The sequence below is a fragment of the Drosophila ficusphila genome, unplaced genomic scaffold (genome assembly GCF_018152265.1).
Source record: "Drosophila ficusphila isolate 14025-0441.05 unplaced genomic scaffold, ASM1815226v1 contig_198, whole genome shotgun sequence".
Taxonomy (NCBI): domain Eukaryota; kingdom Metazoa; phylum Arthropoda; class Insecta; order Diptera; family Drosophilidae; genus Drosophila; species Drosophila ficusphila.
The window spans coordinates 12,132,202-12,143,587 of NW_025064092.1; the positions used below are offsets into that span (position 1 = coordinate 12,132,202).

The following is an 11,386-nucleotide window of genomic DNA, read 5'->3' on the forward strand; positions in this document are numbered from 1 at the left end:
ACATTCTACACTTCCAGTCAACTAAGCAGTGGCTTAGTCTTACAAGGAAATCTGAAACATTGAGGGCGGAACACAAAAGCCAGAGCTGCCAATACTTTTCTTCTTTTTTTTTTAAGGTTAAGCGGTTAATAGATCGAATCGAACAGGAGTCAACGGACGAGGAGCCAAGGCCAAGACCGAGGACCTACTCGTCCATGATGAAGTACAGGAAGCGGCGGTAGTTGACGCCCCGCTCGCAGCTCGTGTCCTCCATGCCCTGGGTGAGCAGCTGCAGCTCCTCGGCGGAGAAGCGCTCCTCGCTGCGGTTCAGCAGCTCCAGCAGGCGGCCGGACTCGATGAAGCCGGTGCCCAGGGGATCTTCCCGCCGCAGCGCCTCGATGAACTCGTCCCGCTTGGCCATGTCCATGTCCACGGCGTGCCGGCCCACCGCCTGCAGGTAGAGCCCCGCCTGCCGCAGCGCCTCCTCCGCCTCCGACTCCGGCTGTCCGTCCGCCCGTGCGTGCCTGGCGAACAGCTGCTGCACCAGCGGCTCGTAGTGCACGTTGCCGGCGACGTCCGCCACCGAGTGCAGCAGCCCGAAGACCTCGGCCTCGTCCAGCCGCTCGCCCGTGGAGGTGAGCATGCGCCGCAGCTGGCTGTAGGGCAGCATCCCGGTGCCCGCGGGGTCGCGGCTGCGCAGCACCTGCAGCACCTCCGCCGCCGTGGGCCCCCGCCCCTCGCTGGTCGGCGCCAGGGCGCAGTAGAGAGTGAGCACCAGCTCGAAGGTGGCCCGCCTGGCGAAGCGCGCCCCCTCCGGACCGAGCGCCTCCCGCCGCCGCAGCTGCTCCGCCAGGCGGTCTCGCATCCAGTCCTCGCCGGGACTCAGGCCCATGGCGCGCAGGCAGTCCGCCACGTCGGAGAGGTCGATGCTGGCGCATCCGTCCACGAAGCGCAGGGCTGACGAGGTGGGTGGGAGAATGGAGGTCTCTCTTGGTCTCGAGGAGGCGGCTCACTCACCCGAGTCTCCGCTGGCCGGCGGCTTGCTGCCGTTCGCCACGAATAGATCGAAGGTGTCCCGCAGCTTGGGCAGCGCGGGCAGCAGGGCCATCAGCTCCGCCTGCGTGTGGAAGAGCCCAATCCTGGATCCCGGATCCTCCGAGCGGCTCCGCGTCGCTGCTCCACTCATCCTGCCAGAAGTCGCAAATCTAAAGGGAATTTCAAGTAAGCTACACACTACAATTTTGCCGAATTTGGTTGCGAGTGCCGAATGGGGAGTTCAGTTCTGATCGGTTGGGTTTGGAATTTTGGATTGACTACTTTTTTTTGAATGACGTTGAAATCAAGGAGTCCCACGATCCACATATATAGGTATGTATAGTAATAACAAGTAATGAAATAGTAATCTTTTAGCTGCCATACTCTCCCAACTTCTGTTGGCACAAACTCCGATCCTCCTTAGATCCCTGGAATCAGATCTGTGAAACGGAAGCGGAACGAAGGAACGGAAAACCCAGGAGTTGGGAACGAATTCCATGCATCACGCACCACATTGTATTACATAAGATCGGAATTACATTTCATTGTTGAACAACATTTGAACGGCAAGTGGGATGCATGAGGAAGCTTGGACGGAGCACAGCATCTCTACAATTGCCGGATGCTCGAGGGACCATCCGCGTTGTCGTCGGGATCCAGGGTCCCCTGGGTCTGGGTCAGGGTCTCCTGTTCTGTGCATTCTGCAAGGGACGGCGCGCCAGTGATCTGCAGCTTCGCATCAACTCCGGGATGGGCCTCATTTGAGTCTGCGGTGTCAATAGACACGGCGTCTTCAAGGCATCCTCCTTCCAGGCGCATCTCCAGCAGGGCATCCCCTGGCTTGGCAAGTCCGTTCGCGGCCTTCCTCGACGGCACCCGACGACGTCTCCGTCCCCTGTGTCTGCAATACCAAACTCATAAGACACCAGCGCACACACATTGCTGCCACAGGTGGTTGCACTCGACAGGCCATCACCATTGAGGCGTCGCCATGGCGGGACAACCTTCTCGGTCGTGGGGAACTCGGAGGCCATTGGGCACTTACTTTGCACTGAGCATCGTTAGAGAATCGGATGTGAGCAGCGTTAGGAGCTCCTCCATGGAGACCGCCAGCTGGATAAAGTGTGCTTTCTGCGTCCGCATTTTACCCTTTAGCCTGACCACATGATTGGAGTCCTTCAGGACGCCGCGCAGTTCGTCCTTTTTTGTTTTTCTTTGGTTGGCCTTCATCACAAACGTCTCGTTCAAAGTCGTCTGAGTGGAAATATGTATGTTGTCCGACTTGTGATGACCCAGGGGGCAGGTACAGGAGCAGAATGAGTGGAACTACGTCCGCAGCTCGAAAGGAAAACTCCAGCCTGCCGAGTCGAAGTGTTTGGAGTGCTGCAAGGAGCCTACTGCCCTCCTGGAAATATAAGTATGTTGACTCTGCGAATGTCACACAGTTGTGTATTTCCAACACGCATCTCGTAATACAAAGTTAATATAAAATAAATACATTTATTGTGACAAAATACTTGGCCTTAAAATATTTCGAAAAATCGTTAAATTCGTACGTACATTCAATGCGTTTTACTGGATGTTTGTGTCCTAAAAAGAGATATAAACCCTCGGCTCGACCGGCCGACACTTGATCTTAGGCTAAATTTTTGGTGGAATCATCGAGTTACGAGTTGTGGTGCGTGCTTAAAATAGTGTAAGTCGAAGACATATTCGTTTCGAAAGAGAGGGCATGATCGCGTGGCAGTGCTTCTCCATCTCCATCTCCATGTCCAACTCCAGTTGGTGCTTAAGGTTTTGGCTTTGGGTGGCATTGGGCTCGGTTGCGGCTGATCCGGCTGATGCAGCTTATGCGGCTCCTCAGGACGCTCCGAATATCGTCTTGCAGTGGGTGATGAGCGAGGAGAGCATGAAGATCTCCTCGGTGAGGTTCGTCATGTGCTGGGGCGTGGCAATCAGCGTGGGCGCGAACACGGTGGCCAAGTTGTGCTCGTTCATTTTGTTCACGGCGTAGTGGGAGGCGACGCTACGAGAAAAGAGAGCAATGACGGTGGGGATCCTCGTGGAGCGGCAGAAATGCCTTCAGGCTCACTCACCGCTTCAGGTGCTCGAGCATGAACTGCAGACAGCTGTTGTGGGCGGGCGGCAGGCGACGCACCGCCTCCGCCATGAGCTGGCGCTGCTCCGCCTGCTTGTCGGTGCCTAAAAGAGAGCGGGTCTGGATCAGTGGGCACGCAGCTCGGCGCGGTTCACACTCACGTCCTGCCACCATGAAGCTGGGGTACGCCTGGAAGGTGATCAGCGGCACGGGGAGCAGCCGCAGGTAGAGCTTCAGGGTGCCGGCGATCACGTTCACGTTGCCGTAGGCCGTCTCCGACATGTCCGTCTTCTCGCCGTCCCGGTCGAGGGCCAGCTTGAGGGCCTCGATCTCGTCGGCGAAGCCGGACACCCGGTAGATGCCCTCCTGCAGCATGCCCCTGGCCTCCACCTCCTCCACGCAGCGGCGCACCACGAAGGGGATCGGGTGGTGCGGCTCCAGCTGCACCATCGTGGTGAGGTCCGTGCCGAAGACGCCGCGAATGCGCTTCAGGTCCGGCACGCACTGGCGCGGCACCAGCTCCGAGCACTTGCTGTGCGCCACGAAGCCGCAGGCCTCGCACTTCACGCCCTGCGCGGTGAAGCCCCACAGGAAGTTGGCGCAGAACTCGCACCAGTTGAGGCCCTTGAAGGTGTGCACCTGCGGAGAAGACGCGATGCAGATGGGGTCATGTGTATCCCATGGTTCTCACCTTGAAGTGATGCGGTTTCTCGTACACCAGCGGCACCGGGTCCGCGGCAGGCGGTGGCGGCTCTTCCTGCTTCCGATCTTGCTGCTGTTCTTGCCGCTGCTGCTGCTTCTGCCGCTGCTCCTCCTTCTCCCCGACTGGTGGCGACTTCGTGCCCAGCTCGTTGGACAGGGCGCGCAGCTTCCGGCCGTTCAGGGTCATGTAGGGACTCTGCTGATAGCAGTTCTTGGTCTGCTGGTTGATCTGCTGGATAATCGGGCTGGCGTGGAGCTGCATGTGGAAGTTGATCAGCCCGTCGGCGACCATGTCGTGGACCGTGTCGAAGCGCTTGTCCTGCCCCCGCAGGTAGTGGCCCACGCCGGGCTTGTGGAGCAGCTTGTAGTGCTTGGGGCGCTTGTTGAACCGGAGGCTCAGCGTGTAGTAGCCGTCAGACTGGGGGGCTCCGCCGCACGAAGTAGCTGCCGTCGCGCGCGTTGGCCAGCAGCTGTTCCGCCTCCAGGTGGCCCATGAGCCCGTGGTACTCGGACCCGTACAGACTGCCCGCCAAGTTGTTGGCCTCCACGGCCTCCGCCGTGCTTTTCGCCGGAGGCAGGGGCAAGGTGCGCTGGCAGCGCAACGGGCACGGAGCTGGAGCTTCCAACTGCAGTTTGTACACTGTTCGGGGAGAGGGGAGTCAATGAAGAGCGTGTGTTGACACACAGGGGGTCCTCTACTCACACTCCGGCTTCCAGACCTTTTGAACCGGAGAACTCGGCTCGGGGGCACCGCCTACTCCGGCGGATCCACCTGTTCCGCCGGCTCCTCCTCCGCTTCCGACGGCCAACTCCGGATTCCGGGACATCCTCCTACGGTTTGGCAGTCCACTTAACCGCTGTTCACTCAAATTATAAAGGAATTTACTTATTTTATCAAATTAACAAGTCCATTTTCGCTTTTGTTTTGAAGCGGCGTTGCCAGACCAGTGGAGGGTGGCGCGGTATTCAACTCCGAAAAATACCAAAACCTGACCATTGTTGTATTTTTTAATCATTTTATTTAAATATTTAAACCGTGTGTAATAAGTTCAAAAAATCTCACAGAAAAAACGATTATTGCTCACAGTAAATAATCACTGAATAACATAAAGGATATGACTCAAAATGACTAATCTGTATGATTTGTATGACAGACCTCATGCGTCATAACAATTGAGTTTAGTTCTTTAAAAAAAAAAAAAAAAACAAAATAAAAGATTAAAATTAAATCAGTATCACCCGTCGCCACCAGAAAATAAAAACATCAGCTAAGGTTTCAATTGGTTTAATAGATTTAAGTACGTTTCTTTTGTAAAAAGACCTACACATTCACTTGTTCCTCTTTTATTATTTATTAAATACAAATATTAAATTATTTAAAAAAAATAAACATGTAAAACTTCAAAATGCGCATTTAAATTCGGACATGCGCCAGCGACGCATGTCAAATTTAATTTCGAAATACTTTTTCGCGATTCTCTCGCTGTCTCCGTTGAAATATATAATATATTATATGTATCGTGTGATTGGTACAAAAGAACGCCTGAACTAGGTGATAATTACTGATTAACTTCCTCATTTTCATTTTTCATTTAGAATAATACGCATACGCACATTCACAGACGCGGTGATTAGTTTCGGTTAATCGTGGATCTATGTCTACATCGATGGTTAGTTTAGTTTGTTTTGGAAGTGGGAAGAGCTCCAGTCCATCGGGCGCTTTCCCCAGCACGTCTGCGTCTCGATATCCTTGGTCGATGTCCTTGGCAAAACAGGATTCAGGATCCATGATGTCGTGATGTCGGGGAAACGGGGAATGGCGAAGTTGGAATCGCGGAGTTGGAACTTCTGGCGGAATGAATGGCTCAGCTAGCTTGGCAGGTGTTGTGTTTAGTGTTGTGTGTTGGATAGTGTGTTGCTTCTATTGTCGTGGTGCTGTTTAGCTGGAATTGGGGCCCCGGACGCCTCCTAGCCGTTCATGACCATGCGCACGAACTCCTCGTAGTTGATGTTGCCCTGCTGGTCCTCCATGTTGGCCAGCAGCTGCTCCACCTCCTCGTCGGTGAGCTTCTCGCCCAGGGTGGTCAGCAGGTGACGCAGCTCGGCGGAGGAGATGTAGCCGCTGGCGTCCTTGTCGAAGTGACGCAGTCCCTCGATGAAGTCGTCGGCCGTGTCCCCGGAGCGGGCCTTCGAGATCGCCTGGTAGATGGGCAGGAACACCTCGAACGAGATGCGCTCGTCGGGCTTCAGCTGGTGGGTGCACTTCTTCACGTCCGACTCCGTGGGGTTCTGGCCCAGGGCCCGCAGGCACTCGCCCACCTGGCTCAGCTGGATCTTGCCGTCGCCGCGGTTGTCGAACAGGTTGAAGGCCTCCTGGAATTCTGCGGAATAAACGGTATATCATTGGCAACTCTCGTCTTGCGGTGCCCCAGTTGCACTCCTAGAAGACGATAAGGGACGCTTTGCGGATCACCTTCCAGGGTGGTGAAGGTCTGCTTCACGTGTGCCGTGTAGAAATACATATTGAACCACTCCGATGACCGCTTTGCCAGCTACTGACTAACTCAACTGAACCGAGCCGAACTGCGTCTGCCCGGATTTGGCTGGCCAGCGGATCACATCGGCATCGGATTCGATCGGATCGGATCCCCGGTCCGCCCTCCTTGGCCATGTGATACCCTCACTCCGCTGGGAAGTGGCTGCAACTCTCGTGAAGTTGGGCGTTGGAGTCCACTGTTTACATTCGGCATAAACAACCCAAGGCGGAGCCTGGAAACTATTTGTTTTGAGTAGCGGTTTCGTTTCATTTCGACCTGCTTCGATTCGATTTAAATGGGGGAGTAGAGCACAGAACAGAGAATGGTAAGACTGCAGTCGGAGTTAAACAAATGAAGGGGCAAGTTCTCGCTCAGCTCGCGATCCCTTCTGCAACAGAGGAGAAGTTCAAATCGAAGGAACAAGTGTGAAACAGAGAGTTGGGAGCCCCAGAATAATAAGAGTGTTTAGCAGTCGATGTCCTGAGCGGACGAGTGTTGTTTTGTTTGGTTACCATGCGCATACAACGTCCAAAAATGGCAATAAAAACAAACGATTCGAGCTCATTTTTGTCCATTTTAGGCGATGACAAAACGGCGACGGCTGGCGACTCGAGACCGGTGAATGCTAAGCCAAAGATTGCAGTGCGACGGCGACAAGGTGAGTTGGAAATGGAAATGGAAAATGTTTTTGGAGTGTGGCATGTGTACACGGTCGAATGCGGCCAAGAGCCAAGAGCCGAGAACCGAAAGCCGGGAGCTGACGTCAGAGTGTCACTCAGCACGGCTGAATTATCAGGGACCATTGACTTTGATTAAGTTATCACGGCAGATTGCGTAAAGACTCGATCGATTCGTTATGGAATCAGGCTCGCACCGTGCTGCATTCTGACCCACAGAAGGTGATGCTCCGTAAATGGAAGCTGGTTTTCCGTCTGCCAGCTGCCTCTCTTATCGAATTGTTTCGCTTTGCAACCGCAATTGCAGTTCTATCTGAGGCGAGCTGCCGGCTGGTCGAAAAACCGGGTGATTATCCCATTCCCCAATCCCCTGCTCCCATATCGATATCTTATCGCTCACTTCCTTGCGCCTCCGAGTTGTTTTTCTGCACTAAAGTACCCTTGCAGAGGGAACTTTGGTCCGGCCAAGTCTCGAAGAATATGCTAACTACTTTCGATCAGTTTTTCTTCACCCTCACTTGCCTCTTCAAAATTAACTTCCTCTGGCTGTCTAAATAGCATACACCTACAAAAATAAGGAGTTGGGTTGCGGAACCAGGTGTTCATCATATCCTACAGCTGACCAAATGGCTGGTCACTACAAACCCCAACTGGAAGCAAAGCCTAAGAAGCGGTGTCTTTGTTGTTTCCCAAAAGATTAACGGAGATTTGTTATCATTTTAACCAAGTCGTGCCAGCCATATCTGCCTGTCGTCCGACATCGATAGAAAACCTGGTAAACCGTAGTTTGCGGCGACCTTGAGCACACATGCCCTGTCCTGCACTGATCAGCAACTTGGTTGTCCCCAAAGACATCGACATGAACACGAGCCGCCGGCCACCTCCCAAACGCCCTGAAGGGTATCCCAACTTCGGCTGGCTGAGCTCCCCCCGGGAACCGCTCTTTCTTGCTGTTTTGCCGTTTTCGGGTGAGTCACGATCGTATTCGTATGGCTGCTTTCGCATAGCTTCCAGCGTATTTGCTTTATCAATGATTCATGCACATTTATGCCGCATTCGTCGACACAAAGCTGTGTAACACACACACATTTTCGTGCCATCGCTTTCGCACTCCCGCATTCCAGGGCCACGTGGGAGGGAGAGGGCGCGATGTGCCAGCGCACATATATAATAATATATGTTTATTGGCCGATTTTTGACCCCGTTAAACACTCACCAGCCAACTGATCCTCGGTGTAAGCTGCCTGCAACGAGAAAACAGAAGGCAGAAACTGAGTGTCCGTTTTCAAGACGCCGCCAACGGTCTTGCGGTCGACAGCAAACGTAAACAGTGCTGCAGTAAACACAGACCACTCACCATATCGATTTGTTTTTAGCTAACTGGGGAAAACAACACAAAAACACGGGATTAAATTCGACGACGAGGCAAACTAGTGCTGGTAAACTCGGTTTCTAGTGTTGCCAGACAGTGCGACAGCTTGTCCCTAAAAATGACCGCTAGAAAGTCCCTAAAAAAAGCATTTAGCCGTTTCTCCCACCTTTTCCGGGTACCGAACCTCCATCAAAAGTGTTGGTAAACGCCAAAACACACGTGCCGCCCAGTTTGTTTTTATTTTCTCGCGGGGATTGACGCCAAACTGGAACTCGATTGCCGACCACCCCGATGAGCAGCCAGAAGCTGGAGTACGACGCTGCGGTGGGCGGGCATGTCACCCTGCCGACGCACGTGACCACGTACCACTATGCGGCCGGAGTGCTGCAGGAGATCCGGGGCCTTGTAGCCGACTGCCAGGAGACGACGCAGCGGAGCAGCAAGCTGATCTTCCAGACGCTGCCCAAGCACATGCGCCGCCGGGCCATGTCGCACCACCCGAAGCGGCTGCCGCGCAAGTACCGCCAGGCGCACAGGTCGCAGATGGGCAAGGGCGGCAACCAGCCGGTGAACGGGAAGCGGCCCTCGAGGAAGTACCGCCGGCGACCGAAGAACCTGGCGCGCGAATACGTGCGCCGGCAGAGGCGTCACGTCTGGCTGGAGACGCACATCTGGCACGCGAAGCGCTTCCACATGGTGGAGCGCTGGGGCCATCGGCTGGCCTTTGCCAGCTGCGACAAAACGTACCGCGCCTGCTATCGCGCCAGCGCAGAGCACTGCCTGCTGCAGGACATCTCCTTCTACGGCTGCGTGGAGCTGCGCGGGCCTTTGGACACCCTGCGCCAGGGATTCGGCCGGCTATCCAGTCCGCAGTGTGGACTGGGGATCACGGCCAGGACCTTCCTCAGCGGACGACGCGAGGGCAGCGTGGAGCTGTTCGAGGCGGACAGGTACCCGCATGGAGCCCTGCAGCGGGTGAGCTTCATGTGGCGCCCCCAGAAGAACGAGGGCGAGGGGCAGCACACCGTCTGGCTGTGGCTGCATCCCAGTGCAGCCCAAGCCACTCTGGAGCAGCTGCTGGCTGTGTTCCGGCTGAAGTCCACCAAGCAGCAGACGCTGCCTCTGGCAGAGGAAGCGGAGCAGCAAGCCGATGGCAAGCCCAGGGGGAATCTCAGCCAGCAGGACTCCAGCGGCAGCCAGAAACCCCTGCGTTTCTGGACACAAACGAAGGCCTTCGAGCTGCAGCCGAGCTACTCCAACTCCGAGGAGTCACTGCACTTGGTGCTGCTGCAGCGGGAGTTCAATCGCTTCCGTTTGACGGGCCCCCGAGCCCAACGCGTTCTGGCCGCCAGCCTGCGGTCGCATCAAGGGCAGGCGCTCCAGGAGCAGGAGCAGGCCAACTACTGCGAGGCTGCGCTGCAGCTGAGCTCGCCCGCCGAGCTGCTCTCCAATCTGGTGATTGGCAACCAGGTGGTGGATCCGCGCCTGCAGCGACCGAGCAAGCGCACGAAAGCAAACGGGAACGGAGAACAGCCACGCTCCGCGGCCGATCTGCTGGTGGATCAGCCTAAGGCTCTGCCAGAGAGTCCGTTGTGGAGCAAGGAGGCGAGGGAGCGGCTGGCCAAGGGCATTATGTCCACGCACACGTACGAGCTGCTGCGGCGACAGCACGCCGTGGTGCCGGGCGCTCCGTGCGCCTTCGAACAGCAGCTGCAGGCGGTTCCCGTGATTCTCATTCAGAGGCCCGGCTCGCAGGACTCCAGATACAAGAGGCTGGCCTACGGCTGCGGCTGGGATGTGATTGCTCCCGGCGGATACGGCATGGCCCTCTGGCTGACGCTCACCATGTGGGGCGCCAGGCCGGGTGGATTACGGGAGCTGGACTCCGTGGCCAGGGAGGCGGGCGCCGAGATGCATCTGCCGGACACAATAGCGGGTACACTATCACTTTCTGTTCTCTATCACTTTTACCTGACTTACTGACCCTTTTGTTTCGCCAGGAATTCAACAAGCTGCTGCCTCAGCGGACGAGCTCCGTGCCCGCTACTTTCGGCTGCCGCCCAACAAGCGCACCAACTACCGAAAACTGGCGGTGGCCAGCCCGTTCAGCGCTCCGTGGAAGCACCTGGTGCGCGACTGGCGCTCATCTCCTACTCCTGCCAGCGTACCGCCGTTCTACGTGCTCCGCCATCGCCAGAAGCTGGAGGAGATTGCTGAGGCAGTGCAAAAACGCAGGCCACTGCCGGAGCCGCTGCCCGAGGAGGCACTCATCCAGATCCAACTCCGGCTGACGTCCCGCGGTCGTGTGAGCGACAACGCCCTGATATGCCTGCCCACGGCGGCGGATTACAAGCAGCGCTGGCGGCAGCTGAAGCAGAACGACCAGAGCCCCGTTCACGTGGAGCCACCGCAGCCGGACCTCAACGAACAGCCCCGCAAGGAGCTCCGCCAGAGCCACAAGCTCAAGCTGAAGCGACTGCGCGCGCGAAGGGTGCGGGAGAAGCGAAGGCTCCAGGAGACCGCCACCAAACGGGTGCACATCCGGCCAGCGAACACCGGGCATCTGGTGAGCGCCCAGCTGCAGGAGATGTGCCGTCTCTGGCTCCCCTCCGACCCCGCGGAGATGCGGGACAGCGTGCGCCGGCAGTGCAGTCGCCTTGTCTTCGGCTACGTCCGCACGGCCGGCTTCAGCTTCACGGAGGCGCAGGTCTGCGCCGTCGGCTACGTGACTCCGCTCGGTCTGCAGCAACTAATTAATGAGCTGCCGAAGTCCAGTGATCACCGCAGGCAGCCGCCATTGCAGTGTCTGGTGCGAGACCCGGACAGCCGGGACTACCGCTGGGCCGGCTTCCAGATCAACCTGAATGTGGCCAGTCCAGCCTTTTGATCGGTTTTTAAGATAGATAGTTGGTAAGATACGATGAACCAAATAAAAGTGGCTATCACATAGCTGATAAATAGATAGAAGTTGAGTGGTTCCTAAAGC

General features: G+C 56.2%; 4 protein-coding genes and 1 long non-coding RNA gene across 6 annotated transcripts; 2 read left to right on the plus strand and 3 right to left on the minus strand.

Moving 5' to 3' along the window:
* Positions 1 to 92: 92 nt before the first annotated feature.
* Positions 93 to 1,165, minus strand: LOC108097149. The gene is made up of 2 exons (XM_017199269.2): positions 997 to 1,165; positions 93 to 936 (listed from the first exon to the last, which is right to left on the minus strand). The coding sequence occupies exons 1-2, from the start codon at positions 1,163 to 1,165 to the stop codon at positions 185 to 187; spliced, it is 921 nt and encodes a 306-aa protein (XP_017054758.1). The 3' UTR covers positions 93 to 184.
* Positions 1,166 to 1,231: 66 nt separating this feature from the next.
* On the plus strand, positions 1,232 to 2,528 carry LOC108097151. The gene is made up of 2 exons (XR_001771762.1): positions 1,232 to 1,347; positions 1,439 to 2,528. It is a non-coding gene; the product is annotated as an uncharacterized LOC108097151 (long non-coding RNA).
* LOC108097148 (N-chimaerin) lies at positions 2,501 to 4,785 on the minus strand. The gene is given in 6 exon segments (XM_017199268.2): positions 2,501 to 3,040; positions 3,111 to 3,216; positions 3,274 to 3,751; positions 3,804 to 4,238; positions 4,240 to 4,454; positions 4,518 to 4,785. Coding segments are annotated over 6 exon segments (1,524 nt in total). The 5' UTR covers positions 4,642 to 4,785; the 3' UTR covers positions 2,501 to 2,874.
* A 298-nt stretch (positions 4,786 to 5,083) lies between these two features.
* On the minus strand, positions 5,084 to 8,494 carry LOC108097150 (myosin-2 essential light chain). Of its 2 annotated transcripts, XM_017199271.2 has the most exons (3): positions 8,386 to 8,494; positions 8,245 to 8,272; positions 5,084 to 6,195 (listed from the first exon to the last, which is right to left on the minus strand). In XM_017199271.2, exons 1-3 carry the CDS (start codon positions 8,386 to 8,388, stop codon positions 5,783 to 5,785), a joined length of 444 nt encoding a protein of 147 aa, XP_017054760.1. In that variant the 5' UTR covers positions 8,389 to 8,494; the 3' UTR covers positions 5,084 to 5,782. The 2 variants fall into 2 exon arrangements, with proteins under 2 accessions (XP_017054760.1, XP_017054759.1); XM_017199270.2 differs by lacking the exons at positions 8,245 to 8,272; positions 8,386 to 8,494 and adding an exon at positions 6,288 to 6,418.
* A 97-nt stretch (positions 8,495 to 8,591) lies between these two features.
* Positions 8,592 to 11,367, plus strand: LOC108097146 (ribonucleases P/MRP protein subunit POP1). The gene is made up of 2 exons (XM_017199265.2): positions 8,592 to 10,336; positions 10,401 to 11,367. The coding sequence occupies exons 1-2, from the start codon at positions 8,692 to 8,694 to the stop codon at positions 11,285 to 11,287; spliced, it is 2,532 nt and encodes an 843-aa protein (XP_017054754.1). The 5' UTR covers positions 8,592 to 8,691; the 3' UTR covers positions 11,288 to 11,367.
* Positions 11,368 to 11,386: the final 19 nt, after the last annotated feature.

Bases quoted from the DNA above. Each gene is read 5' to 3' on its own strand.
- LOC108097146 (XM_017199265.2), top strand. From the start codon at position 8,692: ATGAGCAGCCAGAAGCTGGAGTACGACGCTGCGGTGGGCGGGCATGTC. The intron at 10,337-10,400 runs GTACACTATCAC...TTGTTTCGCCAG, and splicing joins TCTGCCGGACACAATAGCGG to GAATTCAACAAGCTGCTGCC.
- LOC108097150 (XM_017199270.2), bottom strand. From the start codon at position 6,336: ATGTATTTCTACACGGCACACGTGAAGCAGACCTTCACCACCCTGGAA. The intron at 6,196-6,287 runs GTGATCCGCAAA...TTTATTCCGCAG, and splicing joins GACCTTCACCACCCTGGAAG to AATTCCAGGAGGCCTTCAAC.
- LOC108097149 (XM_017199269.2), bottom strand. From the start codon at position 1,165: ATGAGTGGAGCAGCGACGCGGAGCCGCTCGGAGGATCCGGGATCCAGG. The intron at 937-996 runs GTGAGTGAGCCG...CCACCTCGTCAG, and splicing joins GCCGGCCAGCGGAGACTCGG to CCCTGCGCTTCGTGGACGGA.